We start from the raw sequence: 22,389 nt of genomic DNA on the forward strand, positions 1-22,389 counted from the left end.
AGACAGATAAATGAAATACACTGCTGAAGGGAACAGCAGGTGAGACAGGAGAGGTCTGCTGTGCCATGTATGTCAGATCCCTGACCAAGAATCAAATTTGTGCTGCAGTGGCTGCAGATAGCTTTAGAGTACCATGATTTAACCGATTATGCCACCAGGGAGGGCCCTAATGTGGTAGTTTTTTTAAGTATATATAGGAATTGAGAAGAGGATGAGTCTCAAGGCATATCTGTTTTTAAATTAGATTTTTCACTGAATTATTTTATAAATATTATTTATTTATGCATACAAGAACTGGGTTATAGGCCAGAGGTAAGGGATCTGGTGGGAGATGATGTACCAGATACAGAGTGGGGAGCAGAACAGGCAGATCTACTAAAATACACTGCTGAGGGGAGTAGCAGGCGAGACAGGAGAGGTCTGCTGTACCATGTGGGTTAGCCCCCTGTCTGGCCAGGGATTGAACTCATGCTGCAGTGGCTGGGGATACCTTGATAGTGCTGTGTCCTTAACCCCTGTACCACTAGGAAGCCCCTTCACTGAATTATTAAACATCAGTTACAAGTAGATTATTATGAACAATTGAAAATAATTGCTGAGTTGCTATTTACTCACAATTTCAGTTCATACCAGTAATGAGTTATGTTGATGAATATTATTTTCCTCATCTGGTTTTGAATTAGATGTGTGACATTTGTGAGTAATACAGTGCTTTTTTATTACTTTATTTCAGTATGTTCACAAATAGTAATATAATAGTGAAGAAACTTGGAGGAAATAAAAAAGACTTCCAAAACAAATTAAAACAAGTAGTGAATACCAAACAGTGAGCAACTACGTGGTGTTTTTTTGTTTTTTGTTTTTTATTTTTTTTTTTCACACATACATTTTGTGAAACACCCATTTGGGAGGCTGTATAGCATAACAGTAATGTAGATGGACTTGCTGTCATATGGACATGAGTTTTGGGCACCTTCCCCACTAAAATATAACCTTCTGCAATTTATTTAACTTTCTTAAAACTTTTTTAAAAGATTTATTTATGCCTACAGAACTAGGATATAGGCCAGAGGTGCAGGGGCGGCAAGGGGGTTCACCAGAAACAGTGGGGAGCAGAACAGGCAGATCAATGAAGTACACTGCTGAGGGGAGCAGCGGGCAAGACAGGAGAGGTCTGCTGCACCATGTAGGTCACTGCCTGAGTCAGGGGTTGATCAGCTCACACTGAAACTGCTGGGCTGCGGCTTGATTGCAGTGCTGCATCCTAACCCTGTGCCACTAGGGAGAGCCCATATTTAACTTCTTAAGTTGAATACTCAATTCTGAAATGAGCAAGATAATAGCACCTACCTCTGTATAAACCAAGATGCATACGAAAAATTATCGCATATAGGGCCCTCCCTGGAGGTGCGAGGTATTAAAGCACAGCACTATGAAGCCCTCAGCAGCCACTACAGTATAAGTTCAATCCCAGTCAAGGAGGTGACCCACATGGTATGGCAGACCTCACTTGACCTGCTCCCGTATAATTCAATCAGTCTGTTCTGCTCCCTTCTCTGTCTCTGGCGAATATTCTTGCTACCCCCAATCCCACACCTTTGGCCTGTACCCCAGTTCTTGTATGCATAAATAAATAAATCTTTAAAAAAAAAAAATAAGTATCGCATATTGCGTAAGCCACAGAGCCTGTAGTCAATGGCCGTGGCAGCCATTACTATTACTTAATGGTCCACATGTACATTAAAACTTTGTAAGAGCTTAATTAATTAGTTAATATATTTTATAGAACAGCGTTTGTTATTTGTCTAAATGAAAAAAAATAATGTAAGGCTTTCAAAGTAAAAATACAAATTTAAATGTTTGAAAGGAAAAATAGCAGTTTGGAAATGGTAAGGTTGATACCTAGTGGTTAAACCAAAAACTGTTTTGATATTCCTTTACAACTCTTGTTTGTTTAAAAATCTCTTTTGCAAATCTGCTTGCTCATTTTGTTATATGACCTGTAGTGTTACTGATAAAAACATGTAAAATAATTTTAGAGAATGCCAGTCCAGCTCATCAAGAGAAAGAGTCAAAAAACATAAACTGATGTTCCATATGTATTTATATTCATTTTTAAAGGATATGTTCCAGATGTTTTTCCCCTGCTCTGTGATAATAAATTACATAATTGCCAAATGTATAACCAAGTAGATGTGTGTGTGTGTGTGTGTGTGTGTGTGTGTGTGTGTGTGTGTGTGTGTGTGGGTAAAGAAAACTGGCTCATTGTCAATTGAGAGACATTCTGGACACTTTTATACCCACATTGTTCCGATTAGAAATATACAAAAAGGGGCCCTCCCTGGTGGCGCAGCGGGTTAAAGCACTGCACTAAGAAACTAAAGCCACTTCCGCGTGAGTTCTATTCCCGCCTGCCCTGGAGGTGACCACATGGCGAGGCAGACCTCTCCTGACCCGCCCGCTGCTCCCCTCAGCAGTGTACTTCGTCCATCTGCCTGTTCTGCTCCCCACTCTGTCTCTGGTGAATCCTCTCTCAGGCCTGTACCCCAGTTCTGTACGAATAAATAAATAAATCTTTAAAAAAAAAAGAAAGAAAGAAAGAAATATATAAAAGGCTTCTACAATGTGTTTTCAACAATTTTCTCTATTTGGTAGGTTGGTTATTGGAATGACATGGATAAATTGGTCCTGATTCAAGATGTACCCACTCTTGGCAATGACACAGCAGCTATTGAGAATAGAACAGTGGTTGTAACCACAATTATGGTAAGTTTTGGTCTTTGCTTTATGCTCTTTCGTTTTGTCCACAGGCAATTTTAATTCCCCAGCTAGGTGACCGGGATATAATATCCTCCACTTAGCATGATGATGTGTGTGTTGTTACTCACAAAAGTGTGTAAGCTTTGAATAGGATTGTTCTGAGCTTTGAGTACACCAAGTACTTCTATTTGTATTATTTTTTTTTTTTGCCTCGTTATTCTTGGAAAATGTTCAGATTTGAAAAATAGACTGTCATATTCTAGTTGTATGAAATGTGTGAGATGCTAAGACTCTGAAGGATAAAATAGTGAATGTGAAAAAGTTCAACCACCAATAACATAAAAATATCTAGTAGTAACCCCATACTATTGTTTTGCTTTTTAAAACATCAATGTAATAATGTTTATAATTATAATTTTAGGTAGCTTAGTCATTGGATAATTATTTTGCATTGTCTGTCCATAATAGCAAAGATATGAATGTGAAGATTTTAATGAGCATGTTTTATGCAACTGAACGCTTTAGAAAGGAACTTTTAGGTCTCTTTTTAATAAGAAAAGGAGTTTTTGCACCGATTTTTTTTCTCTCTGACCAGTGACAAATACAATGTATTTTACTGGACTTTTCCTAAGAAGTAAGAAAAATCTGATTGCTTTTTACAGTCACATCACAAAATGAAAAATACTCTAAATTTTAGGGCTGTTTTTCCAAAGAGATTCTCATAAAATTGCCTTTTAAATGATAGGATACCTTATATATTTTTCTCTTGTAAAGTCAAACATGCCCTTTTGAGTCAGTGCTAGTCAGAGGAGATCAACAATCGGTGACCTTTTCTATCTAATTTAAAGTCACTTATCCTCAGCTCACTGTCTCATTAGGCAGACCATATTTTTAATGATTGATGAAGCCCTTACTCTAAATAAAATGGAAGTATTTTATGTGACTTAGTTTTTAGCTTATGTAATTTTAGTTTTTGGTAATGTTGAGTTATTCTCAAAATTAACATTAAAATCAAAGCATGAAAATGTCAGAGCAAAGCTTTCATATATTGCACTTTGTTTTTTTCTGTATTGCATCACCAGCTAGCTATTTAATGTTAATCTGCCAAAACTTGATCAGAAGTTTCAGATTTTAGAATGCAGACCAGTCAACAGCAGTTTTTATGTAAAAATGCAAAAATATATACCTTCCAAATTAAGTTTGTAATATTTGCATGGGACTTGAAAAGCAATATATATATTTCTTTTCCTAAAAAAGACACAGTAATGGAAAGTCATACTTCAGTACAGTCCTCCTCTTTTCAGCCTCTGATGAAGAATCCTATTTTAAGAAATTGATCAAGAAAGAAATGAGTTCCACGCTGTTCGACCATTCCTAACTGAGGCGCGAGTCTCGTTCTACGGGGTAGTAAATTTAAGCTAATTTTTGATGTGGGATTCTTCTTGGATCACCAAACTCTGGACTACCAGAAATTTTTTTTTTAAGTTCTGTGACTTTTCTGAGATATTAGAACAAAAGAAGATATAAACCTCATCTTTCTCAAGAAAATTAAATACATGTTGAAAAAGAATCACATAATGATTCTGACATTAACTCCCTTTTCTTGAAATGAGGTCATTGTACATAAATGATAAAACTATATATCACTCTTAATTACAAGGATAGATTTTCTAGAAGTAAATATCCATGAATTTGTGTGCTTGATTTCTGATATAAACAGTTGTTTTCTTTGAAGTTTATTTTTCCAAATTTTGCCTGTTCACTGTGAAATAAAGTGTTTTAATGTGCATTATACATAGTATGTATAGACTCTCCGTTCCAGCCCTGTAATTAAAGGGATTGGAGATATAACACTTAAAACCAAAATGCTGAATGAATTTTACAAGCATGTCTAGTTTTGAGGAAGCATGCTATCAAAAAATAAGTTAAAATGATGGGAAAATTCAGCTGTTTCCTAGATAAAGAATATTATGTAATGTTATATGTTGTTTGATGGTGATATCATCAATATTTTTGCTATTAAAATAGTGTATTACAAGTATGTCTTTTTGTATGAATATGTTATCTTCAGATAAATACCTCTGTTCTTTGCAACTGCATAATCATTCAGTAACTCAAAAAGACAAACGAGAATCCTTTCTCTGAAATTGTTCTTTGTATTTGCTTTTGTTGAAAATGGTAACCTGAGACTTATGGCATCTCCACCATCTCATTCATTCTGAGAAATATGATTCATTTCAATGAATGAGACATTTTCACCTGTGTGTAATAATACCCAAATTCAACTGAAAACCCCTCACACAGATGGAGCTGAATAGACATTGTTACCATGTGCAAGACAGACAGCCAGATTTAATAGAAGGCTGAGTACTGCAGCCCTGAAGTCACTCATTCTGATTGAAATTGACATGGCCTTGCTTGTTCCCCAATTTGTCTTTCTTTTGTGTATGTTGTTATTTATATGTTGATACACTGTAATGGTATATGCTATTATTAAATAAAATTGATTGAGAAATTCATTTATTCATTCATAAATATTTATTAAGCGTCTATTAAATGCTAGGCACAGATATAAGCCCTGGGTATGTGTCAGAGAACAAAACAAACATAAATCCTGCACTCCATAAAAATTAGATTCTAGTGAGAGAAAACAGACAAGAAACATAATAAATAAGTGTAGGTATAGATCACATTCTAAATAAAATGTGACCTTAACATTTTGTAGTTGAAATTTATTTTTCTTATAATAGTGTTTTGTTTATCTATAATGCAGTCTTCATTTTAGTGACAGATTTATTCTATTTGAATATAGGCATGCTGAATTTAACTTAAATGAATCTAAATAAAATGTAAAATTGACAGTATCATCACCAGACCACTATAGTTATGACTACAGAGTTGTAAGTTCTAATGTTTTCGATTTATATACTCATCATTGTTCAGCCTAGTGGCTTTATAAAAGCTGTATTTTTCATAAGAGTGATTACACTGATTTAACTTTTTGCATTCAAAATACTGAGTTCCTTAAACAACATAAGGAAGTCACATCTGTGCCATGTAATTTGGAAAAGTAAAACAGTTGAAGAAAAGGCAGAGTTCTCTAGAACTCGGGGTGGGGGGGAGTGAAGGTGGTGTTTTCTTCTGTAAACTCACTAGATTCTTTACTGACCTTTGGGAAAAGTGATAATGCAGTTAAGGCATTTTTGTCAGATCTTTACGATAGAAGTTACATGATGCTAATGTTGCATTACTAACAATCCTTGAGAAAAATGTTGCACATAACAATCCTTGAGAAAAATTTTCTGTAAATCAAAATTTACCCAGTACAGCATCAGAATTATGTTGTAAACTTGAAACCAGTTGATCATTTCCAAGGTTACTTTTTATGAGATGCTTGATATTTTATCTTCTCTATATAGTATTTGTAGATGTACTATGCATAATTTATGTGCAAATACAATGGCAGACATATCCACATTTATACATAGCATGTATAATATATAGGTAAATATATATAATGAAAATGCAGATATATTTATTTTCTTCCTTCAAATATTAACTCCTTCCAATCATAGATCTCGATTAATTCTTAAATAATTTATATGAAATAAATTAATATGTGTTATTATTAAATTTATTAATTTTTTCTGAATCATAAACATTTTCATTTTCACTTTAAAGAATTTTATCCATGGGATCAATTATCTGCAACCATTGAGATTCACTAAAGTAAAGCAAATATCTATATAACAGATAATTTTGGTTGATACTACTGACTTTATTTTACTTCTTTTAAGTGTAATTGTAACAACCATGCTTGTGAAAATCTTGAAGCCTTTCTAACAAGTATCTTGTTTTAACAGTTTCATTTTCCTAAATATGAAGAGTCCAAAAAAAGTTTTCTTAGAAAAACTATACTTTATTGATAGAAAATCATCTTAATTCATTAACGCTAATAATTTCATAAAGAAGCACTCATGTGTTTTTTTTCCTGAAATAGCAGAGCAGAAAAGACTGCTTTACCCATAGTAGCCTCAGAAAAACTGTGTTAAATCTACCACCCAAGTGTGCAGTGTTTGAGGAGTTACCTGAGAACAAACTGTCAGGTTGCAGATGGGACAAATGAGGAAGCTGGAAGAGCTGTGGATTTACTGTTTTTTTTGTATTTAACATGAAAGGAAAGCAAAGAAAGAAGCACTCAAGGTGAACATGAACAACCACGATGCTTTCATTCTCCACCTCCCTGAGTGTGACCCTCTTATTTCTCTTCTGCCTCAGACACTATTCATCTGAATCTCAGCATTCATGTTTGCTACTAGTTATGCCAAAGTCAAACTAAATCAACATCTCTAATCAACATCTTCAGTAAGGTGCTGTTGTCTAGCTTTGTTGATTTGCTTGAGAGGAACAGAGAGATAAGGTAGATCCCTGCTATCCAAAAATAAACTGAAAAGTATGAAAAAGCCACTAAATAACATCTTTACTCAGATATACATAATCACATACCTCTCAAAAGAGAGAACTGGAACTTGCGAATAATAACATTCCTACTAAAGACCTAAGTAAAAAATGCCAATATAATAACTTTGCAATATTCCTATTTAGGAAGCACTGATAGACTAGGAAACCTTTCAATTTATGGAGGATCTTGGAAAAGTTTTATCTACATTGTTTACTCAAGATTTTATGTGAAGAGTTTTATTCACTGAAAAATACAGAAATTTAACTCTTTAATCTTATTACCTCTCTTATTAAAGCATATGGAATCTTCAGTGTGCAATTTTGATAGAAACAAAAATAGTTTCAAAAAATTTCCAAATATTTCAAGATTAGTTTTTGAACTATTCTGCTAGAACTTCTGCTAATTCCATGAAATGGAACAATTTGCTTAACCTCTCTGAGCCTTAGAATTTTCATCTGCAAAGCAGTAAATGCCTACTTCAAAATGTCAGTGTAAAAATTAAATGAAATGACACAGCTAAAGGACTTAGCATTGTACCTGACACTGAGTAAGCACTCTATTATCATTTTTATGAATGTATTTTATTCTTTTCACCCACCTCTCTTGTTCCTTTATCCTTGTCAAAAAGAATTTAATCTTAATGTAATCACAAGAGGATAAGGAGCACATTTAATTTTCTTTTATACTACCAGTTCCCAGCAAACAGTATGACACACACAGGGTGCTTAATAAGTGTTTGATCAAATAAATAAAAGACAGAATTTAATAAAGCCAATTTTTACTATACAATGTAGAAGAGATTTATCAAATTAAATGATAACATTAGCAATAGAAACTCATAAATAAGCTAATAGGATTAATTGGGAACTAAAATACCTGAATGTTCAAATATCCCAGATATTTTAGAATCGATCTCCCTCAGGACCAAAGGTGAGCCCTTGCTCAACCACTTTTGAAAAAATGTTAAATGTGTTATGCTCGTAGTTATATATGGTAACTACATAGCCATTTCAGTTAGAAAGATAAGCATTTTACAAATATGTCACTCTTGCTCTCTTTTACACATTAGTCCATGTTTTAATTAGCTATTCTAAGAAAACAGGAGAGAAAATGAAAGGATTAATTCATTATAGCTGCTCGTATGTAATAGCATATTTTAGAAATTAACAGTGCTTTAGAGCAGCTTGCTAATTTCATTACCATATTAATAATTTCAAAAGCTTTATAGTTGAAGGATATATTAGTGGCCCATCTATCTATAAAGAGACAGTTATTCTCACTTTATGGGTGGAGAAACTTTCTTTGTCCAAGTCCAGAGTTAGACTACTCATCAAATTCAAAGAAGTGAGAGTTCTGGGTCATTTGACCTTGTGAACCTATGGCAAGATAGAAGAGCACAATTCAACCAATCCTGCACCAATCCTGGACAACTGTGCCTATATAGTATTTAGGGATTACTTATGTGAAATTCATATATCATGTAACTTTATGAATTTATTTATGAAAATAAACTATTTATGAAAATAATTTCTATGCTTACTTAAAAACAAAATCCAAAGTAGTGTGGACTGCCATGTTTCATATATTACCTTCTAATCCAGAGGTCTAAGTGCATGTTCAATTCCCCACTTATAGATTTCCTAGGGAAAAAGAAAAGCTTCTAAATGGTTACTAAGTGGAGATTATGATACAATTTCAGAATACAAAAACATGATCCCTATAACTTCATAGCCAAAGGTATTATTCCTTCTCTGCAAATTGAAAATCAGAATACATATTGTGTGTTCACCAAGCCTGTCTTTTAAGTGGTGGCTTTTGGTTCCATTTAAAAATCAAGTGTTTTTTTTGTGAATATGTATTTTTAGATTATGCCTTTAAATGATTTGGCATAGGGGTATGTATGGTTATGTGTGTGTGTGTCTGTGTGTGTGTGTGTGTGTGTGTGTGAACTGAAAATTGTCCAGATCGTAGCCACCAGTAAATTTTTTCATTTTATAAGTATTTTCACAATAATTCTTCGTCCTTCAAATATTTGCTTCAAAAGCTATGTAAGAATATCAGTCGGAAGTTTGTAACTATTAAGGGGAAATCATTAGCTTCCACTGTGTATTACTTTAAAAGAGAATAAAATTATGGAACATAACCCTACTTAAATCCCAAATAATGGACAATTTTAGGAAAATAAAGTTAAATGCAAATAAGTGTGTAAATTGTTAAACTGTTAATGAATTTCTCCTTTGAACTAGCTAGCGCCTGCTTTGAGAAGGCATCTTGTTATACACTAGAGAGCAAAGAAATATGACCTAGCTCTTTTCTTAAAGGAGTTCACAGTTGAATACTACAAAAGTGCAAGATGAAATATGCAAACTATGAAGACTTGTGCCCTGAATCCATCTTTATTATGTGAAATTGACTCCTAGATAACCTTTGATTTCATGAGATATCTTAGAAATAATAATTTCATGACCAAGGATAACTAATGCTTCTTTAGACCTTGTTAATGAAAATTTATTCTATCACAACCACAGTATTAGTTATATAACAGCAACTCAATAGAAAGTTAGAAAGATTTCACTTTTAGCACCCCATGTTAGGTCATCTAATAGCGTTCTAAGCATACTTACACCGGCATCTGTTTTATTATTATTGATTTCTAACCACACAAGATCAGTGTGTATACTGATACTATAGGTGATCTTTTGTCAAAATCTGAAACTGAAAAGTTACATAAAGATTTGGAATGTTTTATAATTTCTCCTTTACAGTTCTACTTCTCTCATTATAGGAATCCCCATATGTTATGTACAAGAAAAATCATGAAATGTTTGAAGGAAATGACAAGTATGAAGGATACTGTGTAGATTTGGCATCTGAAATTGCAAAACATATTGGTATCAAGTATAAAATTGCCATTGTCCCTGATGGAAAATATGGAGCAAGGGATGCAGACACAAAGATCTGGAATGGGATGGTAGGAGAACTTGTTTATGGGGTAAGCAAATCCATTTATTGTAGAATTTACTTCCATGAGCTTGAAACTTATTTTCACTTGGCACATACCAATTTTTTAAGGTCTATTTCTGTTTAAAAGTGCAGTTTGATTTCAAGAGGCATATATAATGTTTAAATGTTTCTCTTATTTCATTAATAATACAAGCATACAAATAATGAGAGAAACTGTTCCCCAATATCTTCAAAAGCAGGAAAAAGATGGAAAGTTCAGGAACATGGTGATGTCCTATTTGTCCTATGTGCTATTCACAGGCATGCTGTTCCCAGAACTACAAATCAGTCCACCAGTCATGTTAGTAAGTAACTGTTAGAACAGAACAATGCTGCCTTCAATAGTATACTGTCTTCAATAGCATAAAGTTGAACATTATTTTTGCTAGCTCTTTATTTCCCTTTGGTTGTAATAACTTAAACATATCTTTTAAGAACTTGGTGAAGCAAAAATGAAACTGCCTTAGTATTCATAACTTATTCAGCAGGGATATGAGAGACTTAGAATTCTGCTGAACATGGTACATTTAAACTTTACATACTACCATCATTTTTTCATACTAGCATACATAGCAAAAAACAAAGGCTGGAATTCATTCCATAACAAGCCTCACATGAAAGCATATCATGGTCTTTCCATAAGTTCACCAGCTATTTAGTGTACTCATCTGTAGCCAAGGACAAATTCAAGGTGGACTGAATCAAAACAAGTGAGCCACTTCACCCGCCACTGCACAATGTCAAAATCAAACCTGCTGTTTTCAAATACTAGTAGTTGGATGTTATTTTCAACACCCAGAAAACAAACTTAGAGTATATGATAACCTCTCTTCATGGAGCAACCAATGAAAGCCATCTACACTGAAATATGCACTGAAATTTCCTATAAATTAATTCATACTTCACAAATTTTACCTTCAAAGTACCTGAAGTCTGATTAATCTTCACAAGAACCCCATAAAATGAAGAATTACAAGAGTCATCTTTCCTCAGAAAAGAATAGTGGCAGGACAATTTAGACTGATGTCCACAGAGGGGTTTCCCAGTCTGAATGCCAGTAGACTAGCTTGGTGATTATGTGTCCTGCTTTCCAACCATGAAGAACTAACATTCTCTACAAAGTCCTGTCGGGTTAACTGTCACCTCAGCAGCAAAAAGTTAGCAACAATGAACAGCATTGGGGTAGTTTTACATCTAATGGAAAGGAATGCTGACACCTTACATACCATAGTTGGGAAAAATAATGCAGTTTTAGAAAATGAGATCTTTTTACCAGCAGTTAGATATGGATCTTTAAGTTCCAAAGAAAGGACTCTTCTGTTCTTTTGGTATAATGAACAGATTTTGGATGTGAACAATATCCAAATTTTTAGAATGACTATAGTTCATTTCTTTCAGAGAAAAACATTGCATATTTCATCTCCAAATACTTACAATTAGTTATAAACTAGTTAATTAACCTGAGTTACTTCTAAGGCATTTGTTATGTATCTCAGACTTTGGAGTTCCCATTGGCTCACCCCTTTGTTCTGATTGTATTATGAATGGGGAGAGGTCATTGTTTAATGAAAACAGGTGATGTGAAGAAAGTAACCTCATTAGCAAGATAGGTAGATAGAAAGATGTCAGTAGTACACATCATAGACACAGAAATATGCAGTTCTTAGAGGAGACACTATTATGTATAGTAATACTCATTGTAGTCATTAGCCAGTTTGCAAGAGTTTAAATATCCTGATCTTGACACTTGGCAATAGATAATATTTTCTCAAAAGGAATCTTCTCCCAGGTGTCACACTTTCTACAGACTTGCTTCATGCATTGTTGGTTGGAATATAGACTGGTCCAACCCCTATGAAAAACCTTTTTAATGTTTTGGGAAACATCAACAATTTCTCAAAATATTTAACATAAGTATGCTATGTAGCCCAGCACTGTCATTTCTAGGTGTCTGCCAGGAAAATGCAAAGAGACTAATATGAAGGAATATATGCATGCTTGTGCTCATTACAGTACTATTTACAATAGGCAAGCTATGGAAACCTAAGTGTACAATTACAGATGATGTGTATAAACAAATACTACTCAGCTATTAAAAAATTGATGAAAACATGCCATTTGTAATAACATGAATGGAACTGTAAGGAATTATGTTAAGTAAAAGAAATCAGAAGGAGAAAGACAAACGCTGAATAAGTTCACTCACATATGAAATATAAAGAAACAAATCAAAGGAAGAGACAGAGTAATACGAAACAGTCCTAGAAATGTGACTGCAGAATTGAGGTTACCAGAAGGGGAGGGAGGATAGTAGAGGTTTAGGCAGGAGGAGAGAAGAAACCAGTGGGCCAAGGCAAAGGATTTTATTTTTCAAATTTGTATTTGTTTATTTGCATCATTCTTCATTTTGTGCATTTTTTCATCTTGGTTGTAATCCCCATGGATTTCTCACCATCAGTTCACTCATGTTCCATCCCCATAGTCCCATGTGCTCTTCCCACCCCAGTTTTGATCCTATTCCCATTTCCATCCCTGTAGAATGTCTGTGGTTTATAGTTTTTCATTGTTTTTAGTTTTAACTTTATTACAATGGCTTTTGTTTTTTTCCCTGATTCTGTGTGCTCCTGCTATGAATGAAACCATCTGGTATTTTTCTTTTTCTTTTTGGCTTATTTCACTAAGCATGATCCCTTCCAGCTCTGTCGATGTTGCTGCAAAGGCATGAGTTTATCTTTTTGGTGGCTAAGTAATATTCCATTGTGTATATGTACCACATTTTCTTGATCTAGTCATCTATTTTTGGGCATTTGGGTTGATTCCACATCTTTCCTTTTGTAAATAGAGCAGCAATAAACACATGGGGGCAGGTGTCCTTTTGATTTAATGTTTTAGTGTCCTTTGGGTAGGTACCTAGGAGTGGGGCAGAGGATTATTAGGGCATTAATGGTATGTGTAGTGTGACGACATACATCTGAGAGGTATGAATCTGTACCCCTAAAACATATAGAGTGTTATATAGCATTACCTTACTAAAAATATATAATCAAAAAACATAGAAGTTACTAGACAAAACAATACATGTGTGAAAGATGCATTCACATCCATGAAAGGATGCATTATTTATTTTTGTGAGATTAGCAGGAAAACTCCCTCAAAAAATTAACAGATTTGGGCCCTCCCTGGTGGCGCAGCGGGTTAGAGCACTGCACCGAGAAACTGAAGCCACATCCACGTGAGTTCGATTCCCGCCTGCCCCGGAGGTGACCACATGGCGAGGCAGACCTCTCCTGACCCGCCCGCTGCTCCCCTCAGCAGTGTACTTCGTCGATCTGCCTGTTCTGCTCCCCACTCTGTCTCTGGTGAATCCTCTCACCCTCCGCATCTCTGGCCTGTACCCCAGTTCTATACGAATAAATAATAAATCTTTAAAAAAAAATTAACAGATTTGTAGCACATTATCACATCATATGCCCAATAATTTATAGAGGTAATGTAGGTAATAGACTAAAATATATGTGACCAAGATTCATCTGTGACAGATGAAGAATTTTTTAAACATGAAACCAAAGGCCAAAAATGCAAAAAAAAAAAAAAAAAAGGTAATTTTATAAAACTGAAACAAAATGTAAAATAGATGTACTGCAATAAAATACCATGAACTAAATTACAGGAACAAAACCATGATGACCAGGGAAAATATCTATAACATACATGGAAACAAAGTTAATATTTCAATAGATTTTAAGGTTCTTAAAATTATTAAGTAAATAATGAATATCCTATATAGATAGAGACTGATTATCACAGGTAACACATATAAAGAAGTACAATTGACTACTTTTTTTATAAAAACTAATTCTAAGTTAATACAATGAGTCCAGTTAAGCATTTTGAGAACTAGTAAGAATAAATAAGAATAACAATAGGCAAACAGTATTCAGCATTAAAAAAATATGCAGGTGCATTAGAAACTTGCATGATCTTTCCTGAGAAAAAGTTGGGCAAAACATATCATTAAGAAAGTGTTCCCATGAACAGATCCTATTTCTAGATACTTACATTACTAGGATCTATGTGAAGATCTGTCTTCATAGATGTTCTTACCATCAGTGTTATAATAGAATATAACTGGAAGCATTGTAAACATCCTCCAAAGCACTTCAGTTCATTTTAACATTTTCACACAATAAAATATTTGCAGTCATTTAAACGTTTTTAGCATACATGTTGAAATGAAAATGTTCAGCATATTCTTGTGAAAAGGAATTATTAAACAAACTGCATTTTCCCCACTTGAAAATTTAAACACTATTTACAAAACACAGTCTAGTTGGACATACAGAAATAAAAACATAAGTGAAGGGAATGAAGATAGATTCTCCTAATTTTCTCATTAAGTTTTTATGTGCTCAATATTCTGAAGCTAGTTCGTATATCAAAAATTACTCTGATGAAAATAATAAGCTCCCAGCAATGATTCTGGCTTTGGTGTATGTGGGCATTCATGACATGAACTGAATTAATTCCCATGTGAAGGCATACACTGTCCATCCTCTGTGACCCAGTGGGTGGCGTGAAAGCTAGGGCACCCTCCCCATGCAAATTCTCCAGGTGCCCTGGTATCCAAAGGCCAGTCATCTTTTCCAGCCAGGCACTGGAAGACTTGTAGGAGTCAATGTGAGAGCAACAACTTCCATGTAAGAACCTGCATTCAGAATCTGTTTCAGTCTCCATTTTATTTTATTTTATAAGTTGTTTTCTTTTTCATTTTTTTTAAATTTATTTAGCAGACAGGCCTCCGAGTATAGGCCAGAGGTGCAGGGGCAGTGAGAGGATGCACCAGAGACAGAGTAGGGAGCTGAACAGGCAGATTGACAAAGTACACTGCTGAAGGGAGCAGCATGCCGGTCAGGAGAGGTCTGCCTCGCCATGTGGGTCACCTCTGGGCAGGGATCGAACTCATGCTGAAGAGACTTTAGTCTGCTTGCAGTACTGCACCTTGAGCCTTTGTGCCACCAAGAAGGACCTCAAATTCCATTTTAGCGCCAGATATTTTCCTTTGCAAATAGATAATCCAAAGACCATGTTACATTTATAGAGCATGTAACCATTTACCATTTTCACATTGGAGTCCATTTGATTTTAAGGTGGCATAATTTGGTTGGAAAAGTACTGGTCCCCATCCTTCAATAAATATATACTGTTATTTTATTAACGTTTTCAAAATTAGAAATTACAATAAAACAATGAGGCAAAAAGGAATAAAATATCTCCATTTTAGAGAATATTGCAACATGATCAGAAAACCTGTTTCAGAGGTTACAAAGTAAAAATGAAAGTTGTTATCTTATGGTCATAATATCTGAGAATTAAATCCACTGGTAGTAAAATTTTTTTCAGAAATTGAAAGTAAAAATCAAATTATGTTACTAAGAAGAAATAAATGACAATTTCCAGATTTGTGTGTGTGTGCTGAATTGGAAAATTGTTGTCGAACAAAGTGCTTCCTCTATCTTACAAATGCATACTTTATGATAGGTTTTCTCATAACTGGAAAGAAATAAAAAAGAAAGGACTATTTGAAATTTATATTTCATAATATTAAGGGATGGCCAAGGAATGAATCAGTGGCAACATTCCAAATGAAACAGAAAAGGCTGTAGCACAGCAACATTCCTGGCCAAGAAATTCAGAACTTCAACCATATAGGAAGACTCTGTCCCAGTAGTGCATTACTTGAGTTCAAGTTAATTTTGTTTATGATTCCTCTTTCTCTATTTCTCTCTCTCTTACCTGCAAGCACCATTATATTTTTCCAGTGTAAGTGATATCTAATAGAATGAGGTTACAATTCTTTTTATTTAGCACTAGCCTTATTCATGGCTGGCATTCCACAAAGAAAAATAATGTATACTGAATGCAGAACTGGTTAGCTTTGAATGGATCAATCCAGTGTTAAATGTTTCAAGGAATCCATTAACTTATGTGTTTTCATGTGTCTTTTCTCTTATAGAAAGCAGAAATTGCTATTGCCCCTCTGACAATCACTTTGGTCCGAGAGGAGGTCATTGACTTCTCTAAACCCTTCATGAGTTTGGGCATATCTATCATGATCAAAAAGCCTCAGAAATCTAAACCAGGAGTGTTTTCCTTCTTGGATCCTCTAGCCTATGAGATTTGGATGTGCATAGTCTTTGCCTACATTGGTGTCAGCGTGGTCTTGTTCCTAGTGAGTAGGTTTAGTCCCTATGAGTGGCACACAGAAGAGCCAGAGGACGGAAAAGAAGGACCTAGCGACCAGCCTCCCAATGAGTTCGGCATCTTTAACAGCCTCTGGTTTTCCCTGGGTGCTTTTATGCAGCAAGGATGTGACATTTCACCCAGGTTAGTCACAAAGCTCCTAACTTCTTCAACTGTCCAGTAACTCGGAGGCCTGTCTGCTAATTTCTTGAAGATAGCCTGACACTTGAGGATAGGAAAAATGCAGTTTCCAAATATAACTAACAAAAATAGTCAGCCAATTTTTCCTGCTTAGCACAAAAATGGGGATGCATTGGAAAAACAGACTTTTCAATGGAAAGGTAATGTGTGTGATTCATTGGAACGCTCAGAAATCACTTAGCAGTATTAGTACTTCATCCAGTGATTTGACAGAAGGAAAGTAAAATCTAAGTTGTAAGAATGCAGATATATGTTCATTTTTGTCTCCTTTTTCCTTTCCAAATTCAAATGTTTCGTTATTGTTACTGATGTTTATTGCTAGAAATAAAATCTGAACTTAATTTATCCCTTGAAGCTTAAGAAACCACTGCAAAAAGGTATCTAAAACGTGAGTAAATATAAATATATTTATCAGATTCACTTCATTTTATATAATAATACATAAACATGCTAAGCAGTAAACTAAGAGTCAGCAATGTAAACATAATGGTAATTTACAGAGCTCACTTTCAGTATTTGTGGAGTCATGATTCACTTTTTCTGGATGTCACTGAGACATTATTCAGTTACTTTTGCCAAAAATGCAACCATCTTCCATAGAAAGAGTATCTAATGATAGGAGAGGTGAAGAATTGAATTTAAATAATCATTTATATTAGCATCATAAATACCTAAAATGCAGCTTCCTCAAAAAAAATGTTTTGGCTACAATGTAATTTGTGTTCCTTAGAATCAAGAAAACTATAAATGTGTGCATACATTCCAAAAACATAGATATTTGAATCAATAACATTTAACTAATAGAAAGAATTCAAAACAAATCAATTAGTACTTTTTAAAATTAGTATTAAGCTTATACTAAGTTAAAACCAACAGGTACCACTTTTATAAAATGGTTAAGACCAGAGCATTTTAGAGCTTTGTAGAAATACCACAGAAAATATGAAGCTTTTCCTCACAAAAATAAAAAAGTGTTTAAATGCTAGTTTGTCACATTAAATGCTAGTTTGTCTAAATAGTCCAATTACTTATGAATGTGCCCTGGATTTTTAATTCACTTTTCCCACTTTTCCTATGTGTATACCCACTCATACACCCTTGATAGCCAAGGAAAGGGTGAAGAGAGTACATTTTTATACCAGGATGTAGTGATGCTGTATGATATAACTCATCACTCAGATCAGAAACGGAACATCAAACAAAAACATCCTCAGCCCTTTGCACTGTGAGCCAACCCTAGACCTTTCATCTGGTGCAACCCACTTTGACCTATGACCCATTCATCCTGGCAGGACTGATGGATAGCCACCAATTTGTGTCAAACCAAGACCCCACCCTTTAATAGGATAAACTGTTATTTTATATGTCATCAAAGAAATAATCTAGCCAATTAAGTGATACTGTTTTATGTTGCCAGTAAGGTGCTAAAAAATAAGAGGTGTGTTATCAGTGAATTTATGTAAATATTCCTCTTCTGTACCTAAAGAAAAGGCAGTAAATTTCACACTTCTGTGAACAATACAATAAAAGGAATTTTTATTCTATATTTTCAGTAGCATTTAAATCAGCCTAGCAGAAACAACATTAAATTATATAGAAATACTAGTCATTTTGAGCAGACTATCAAAAATAATACAAAATTTGCAATTGTGTTTTTGAACATGCATGATGAATTGATGTTATAACTCTTCTTTATTTCGGTTAGAGAAAGGAAAATGTACATTATCTTATCCCTGTTTAGATCCCTCTCAGGTCGAATTGTTGGAGGTGTTTGGTGGTTCTTTACACTCATCATTATATCATCTTACACTGCTAACCTTGCTGCTTTCCTGACGGTTGAGAGAATGGTCTCCCCCATAGAAAGTGCAGAAGACTTGGCCAAACAAACAGAAATTGCCTATGGAACACTGGATTCAGGGTCAACAAAAGAATTCTTCAGAGTAAGTTAAAAGAAATTGAAATGTTCCTTCTTTTGAAATTCAGGCAGTGTTGCCAAAGATTATATTGTGTGAACTTAATGGCAATGGCTACATTTAATGCTAATACATCTACTTGAATTTGATAATCACTTTAATTTTCAAATGCTATTTGCTCTATTCCAATTATAAGAAGGACCCTTCCTAGGGAAAGGTAACAATGAAGAAATAATTAGTACAACTTTATAGCATAATTTGTCCCAAATATTCTACTGTTAATAATACTATGATAATACTGCATCTGACAAGATTGGATTTATGTATACCTTGGGCCTAAGACCATAACAATGAAAGGAAGATTTTTGAAGAATACATTTAACTTGTGGCATATGAAAACCAAAACCTTACTTGCCGGTTACACCACTATAGAAGTTATGTTATCCATAGCAATGAATTTCAAAGCAACAAATTTTCATTCTCACATTATAACAGTAGCAAGGGATATTAAGCTCTCGAGATCTGTTATTTCTTTTGTGCTGTTTTCTCAGTTGTTGCAGATAAAACTATTCAGTCACAATATCATGTCACATTTGGATATGATCCCTTTGACTTATTTAACATCAGGATGACAGGGATTGGGGGAGGGGAAATTATTTATTAGCAGTGTATGCATTATGAGGATAAATTTTTTGATCAGTAACCTCCTTTTACTCTGGTTATACTTATATCCACACATATACTTGGTGATGTCTGATCAGAAAGGTTTCATTTTGTGATTTCATAGCCAAAAAATTAAGAATAGCATTTTCACAGATATTTAGCAAGGAAATTAATAATGAATACTGGGAATTATTTGAAAAAAAATTAGAAAATGAATAGTATCTCTGTCAACAATTTGGAGCATTTGTAGAATATATAATATTAAATTCATAAGTTAATTATAAAGTACTGTATTTTTTCTAAAGCTAATACTCATGAAAATTTTCATAGACAATATTCTTTCAATAAAGTAATATACCAGCTCTTTTATTTTTTGCTTATTGAGTGCATCTCAAAATTTCATAATAGAAATATACTGGTCTCACATATTTTAATATAATTTAGGTAACTTGTTGGAAATCTGGAAGTTTATAATGGCTTCCAATGAAAGAAAGTAGATAAAATTTAGCAACTTTGCTTAGAAACCATTCTGGATATGCCTCAAAAAGAATACAAGTTTGTGCTATCAGTGGCACTAGATTAAAAATGACGACTGACATTCACAGGTTCATCATTCTGTCTTGAGTGATAAAGGGAAAAAGAAATATTATGTAGACTCCCTGAAATTTTTTGAAAAATAACCCTTTGAAAAAATAAAGCTCTTTCACATCAAGCACACTCAAAAACTGCTCAACTTCTAAAAACTGGTGAGGCAGATAAGAGGCTGTATTGATAAGAAATATAGGAATAAGAAAAACTGCTTCCCGGACCTCTGAACAAGCTGTGCAGGTGGCTGGCCCTGTTCCCTTCCTCTCCCACTCAACTTCAGTTTTAAAATTGAAAGATTTTTATAAATATAGCTAGTTATTGTTAAAAAATGATCTGAACCCTAAAGGGACCCCCCCAAAAAAATCATTTTCCCTGGCAGCACACTTTTAGGCAGGAACAAATTTTAGTTCTTTGATAAAAATCTCATTCATTTTCTACACTGAATTGCCCCTCTTCTCCCATAGATGATGACCTGGTTTAAATAAACCATTTGTCTGATGGGCTGAAGAAACATAAAGTGAAGGGTATTTTTGTACTTGTCAAAAATGTTTTCTCATAGGAGCACAGTAATGGTACATCTATCAGCTCCACTCAACTGCCTTAGGCAGTGACCTGTGCTCAGCACTTTAAAAAATAGGGCACTTATAATCAACTGGAAAAAGAATTAGGCCACAGGGGAAAATTACATCTGAATTCAGCTGTTGCCTTGGTTTTTGCCCCATTATGAAATTTGGTAGGTTTCATGTCCTGTACACCTTGTTAAGCATAAATGTGAAGGCTTTTAATGACAGTCTAAACTTGTCACTTCATGGCAGTCTTGCTTTAAGGTTACTTTTACGTTACTATACACCTGGTTTGAACAAACTGATTTTAATTTCAGTACAAATGTTATCCCCTGTCAGTTCTAGTCATTAGTGAAATCATGAATGCATAAATGAAGATGATTACAATCTAGGGGTTTATAATATTGCTAAATAGTGCATTGATGAGCTCTTATTAGAACATCAGTATTGCAGTATAAGATACTAGAGGAAGAAAATAATCCATCCGATAAAAATGCAAATTTAACTGCAACGCTAGACATTTGTGTACCTTTTCTATTAAAAGCCAACATGACAGAATGCTAGTTTTGAGAAATTTATAAGATGGCACATTTTTAAAACTCTAAGAATTGTTTAAAGTAATAAATCAGGTAGTTTTCCCAAGCACTGAGTTTTACTATAAAGATAAGACTAAATCTGAGATAAACTTTCTAATTTTAAAAATTTGACTTTTAAGTTATCTTTGCTTATTATCTTGAGTATAACCTGATCTGTCAGTACATATCACAGCTGAAGATTTTAAGGTCTTACAAGATCCATTATCATGATATTTATGAGTTTGCTGTGCCTGCAGAAATTTCTCATTTTAGCCTGTCTTGTCAAGTATATGAAAATGTGTTTTCCCTCATTCCTTAGCAACCTCCTCTTTTAGTCACAACTAAGGCACAAGGTTGTTATCTTCAATCCGTCATCTCTTCAATAGCACTTTCCCTTTCACCATGTGGATATGATCATAGATTAGCCATCCCTCCCCAAAACCAGAATTTCTAAATGTTAACATGAAGGCAAGCTGCATAAATTTTTCCCAAGAAAATTGCTTTTATCACTTGTCTATTTTCCACTGAATGCCTGTATTTGTGATTTTATAAAATACAGAATGCCTTCTGTGTTTAGCACAACTACATAATGGATCTTTCTTTTGAAATTTAAAGAAATGAATTCAACTTATTTTGCACTTAGGTATATGCAATCTAAGGTATTTAAACAAGTGAAGCAGTAATTTTCCACACATTGATATTACTGGAATGGACTTCTAAAACATATCAGTGGCCTGGAGATGCTTTATTCCTTTAAACGGGAACCTTTGCTTTGATACTATGCTGCATTCTACACTTATCTTAATTATTACCAGCCCCTAAAAATACTTATTTTCCATTTTGTTATGCTATTTTTGTTTAGCTGTTCTCTGTCACATACCCAATAGTAACTGGAAAAATGCCAAGTAACTAGTATAAACTCACATTTTGTAAATTATAAATTTTTAATTTTAATTTTAAAATTTATAATTATAAAATTATACCTTTTAAATTTTTAAAGTTAAAATAGTACTCATTATTTCTTCTGTTTTCAATGTAATAATAAGAGGTAAAACATACATATCTATATTGAACTCTATACCTCATTGGATGAAATTTTCAAAACAAGAGATCAATATATACAAAAACTGATTATATGCCTTAGAGGATGTTATTTACCAATATTCCTATAAATTGGAGTGATTGGAATAGATGTTTAGGCACAACCTGTATCAAGGGATCTAGAGAGTGTCATTTTCAGAGAGTAGAAGTCGCTGTGCATGTGGGAGAACTTTCTCTGGAACAGAACTCTCTGTTAGAGATGGAAGAAATGAGGCCTGGCAATGCAGGTCCCTAGTGACTACCAGGATAAGGGTTCTGAATCAACATACTCCTCTGTCCTGGAAGCTCAGAGTCTTTGTAATTGAAGTGTTAACGTGGGA

The 22,389-nt window shown here is 34.1% G+C and overlaps 1 protein-coding gene across 2 annotated transcripts in view; it reads left to right on the top strand.

Moving 5' to 3' along the window:
* Nucleotides 1-22,389, top strand: part of GRIA4 (glutamate receptor, ionotropic, AMPA 4) — a 337,046-nt gene that overhangs the window by 273,665 nt on the left and 40,992 nt on the right. For both annotated transcript variants that reach the window (XM_004689063.1, XM_004689061.1), the window contains exons 10-13: nt 2,656-2,766; nt 10,008-10,214; nt 16,239-16,609; nt 18,408-18,606. In XM_004689063.1, the coding sequence (XP_004689120.1) occupies nt 2,656-2,766; nt 10,008-10,214; nt 16,239-16,609; nt 18,408-18,606 (888 nt within the window). The remainder of the gene's footprint in view (nt 1-2,655; nt 2,767-10,007; nt 10,215-16,238; nt 16,610-18,407; nt 18,607-22,389) is intronic.

This window comes from Condylura cristata, unplaced genomic scaffold (assembly GCF_000260355.1).
Source record: "Condylura cristata isolate star-nosed mole 26May11 unplaced genomic scaffold, ConCri1.0 scaffold00025, whole genome shotgun sequence".
In the NCBI taxonomy this organism is placed as follows: Eukaryota; Metazoa; Chordata; class Mammalia; order Eulipotyphla; family Talpidae; genus Condylura; species Condylura cristata.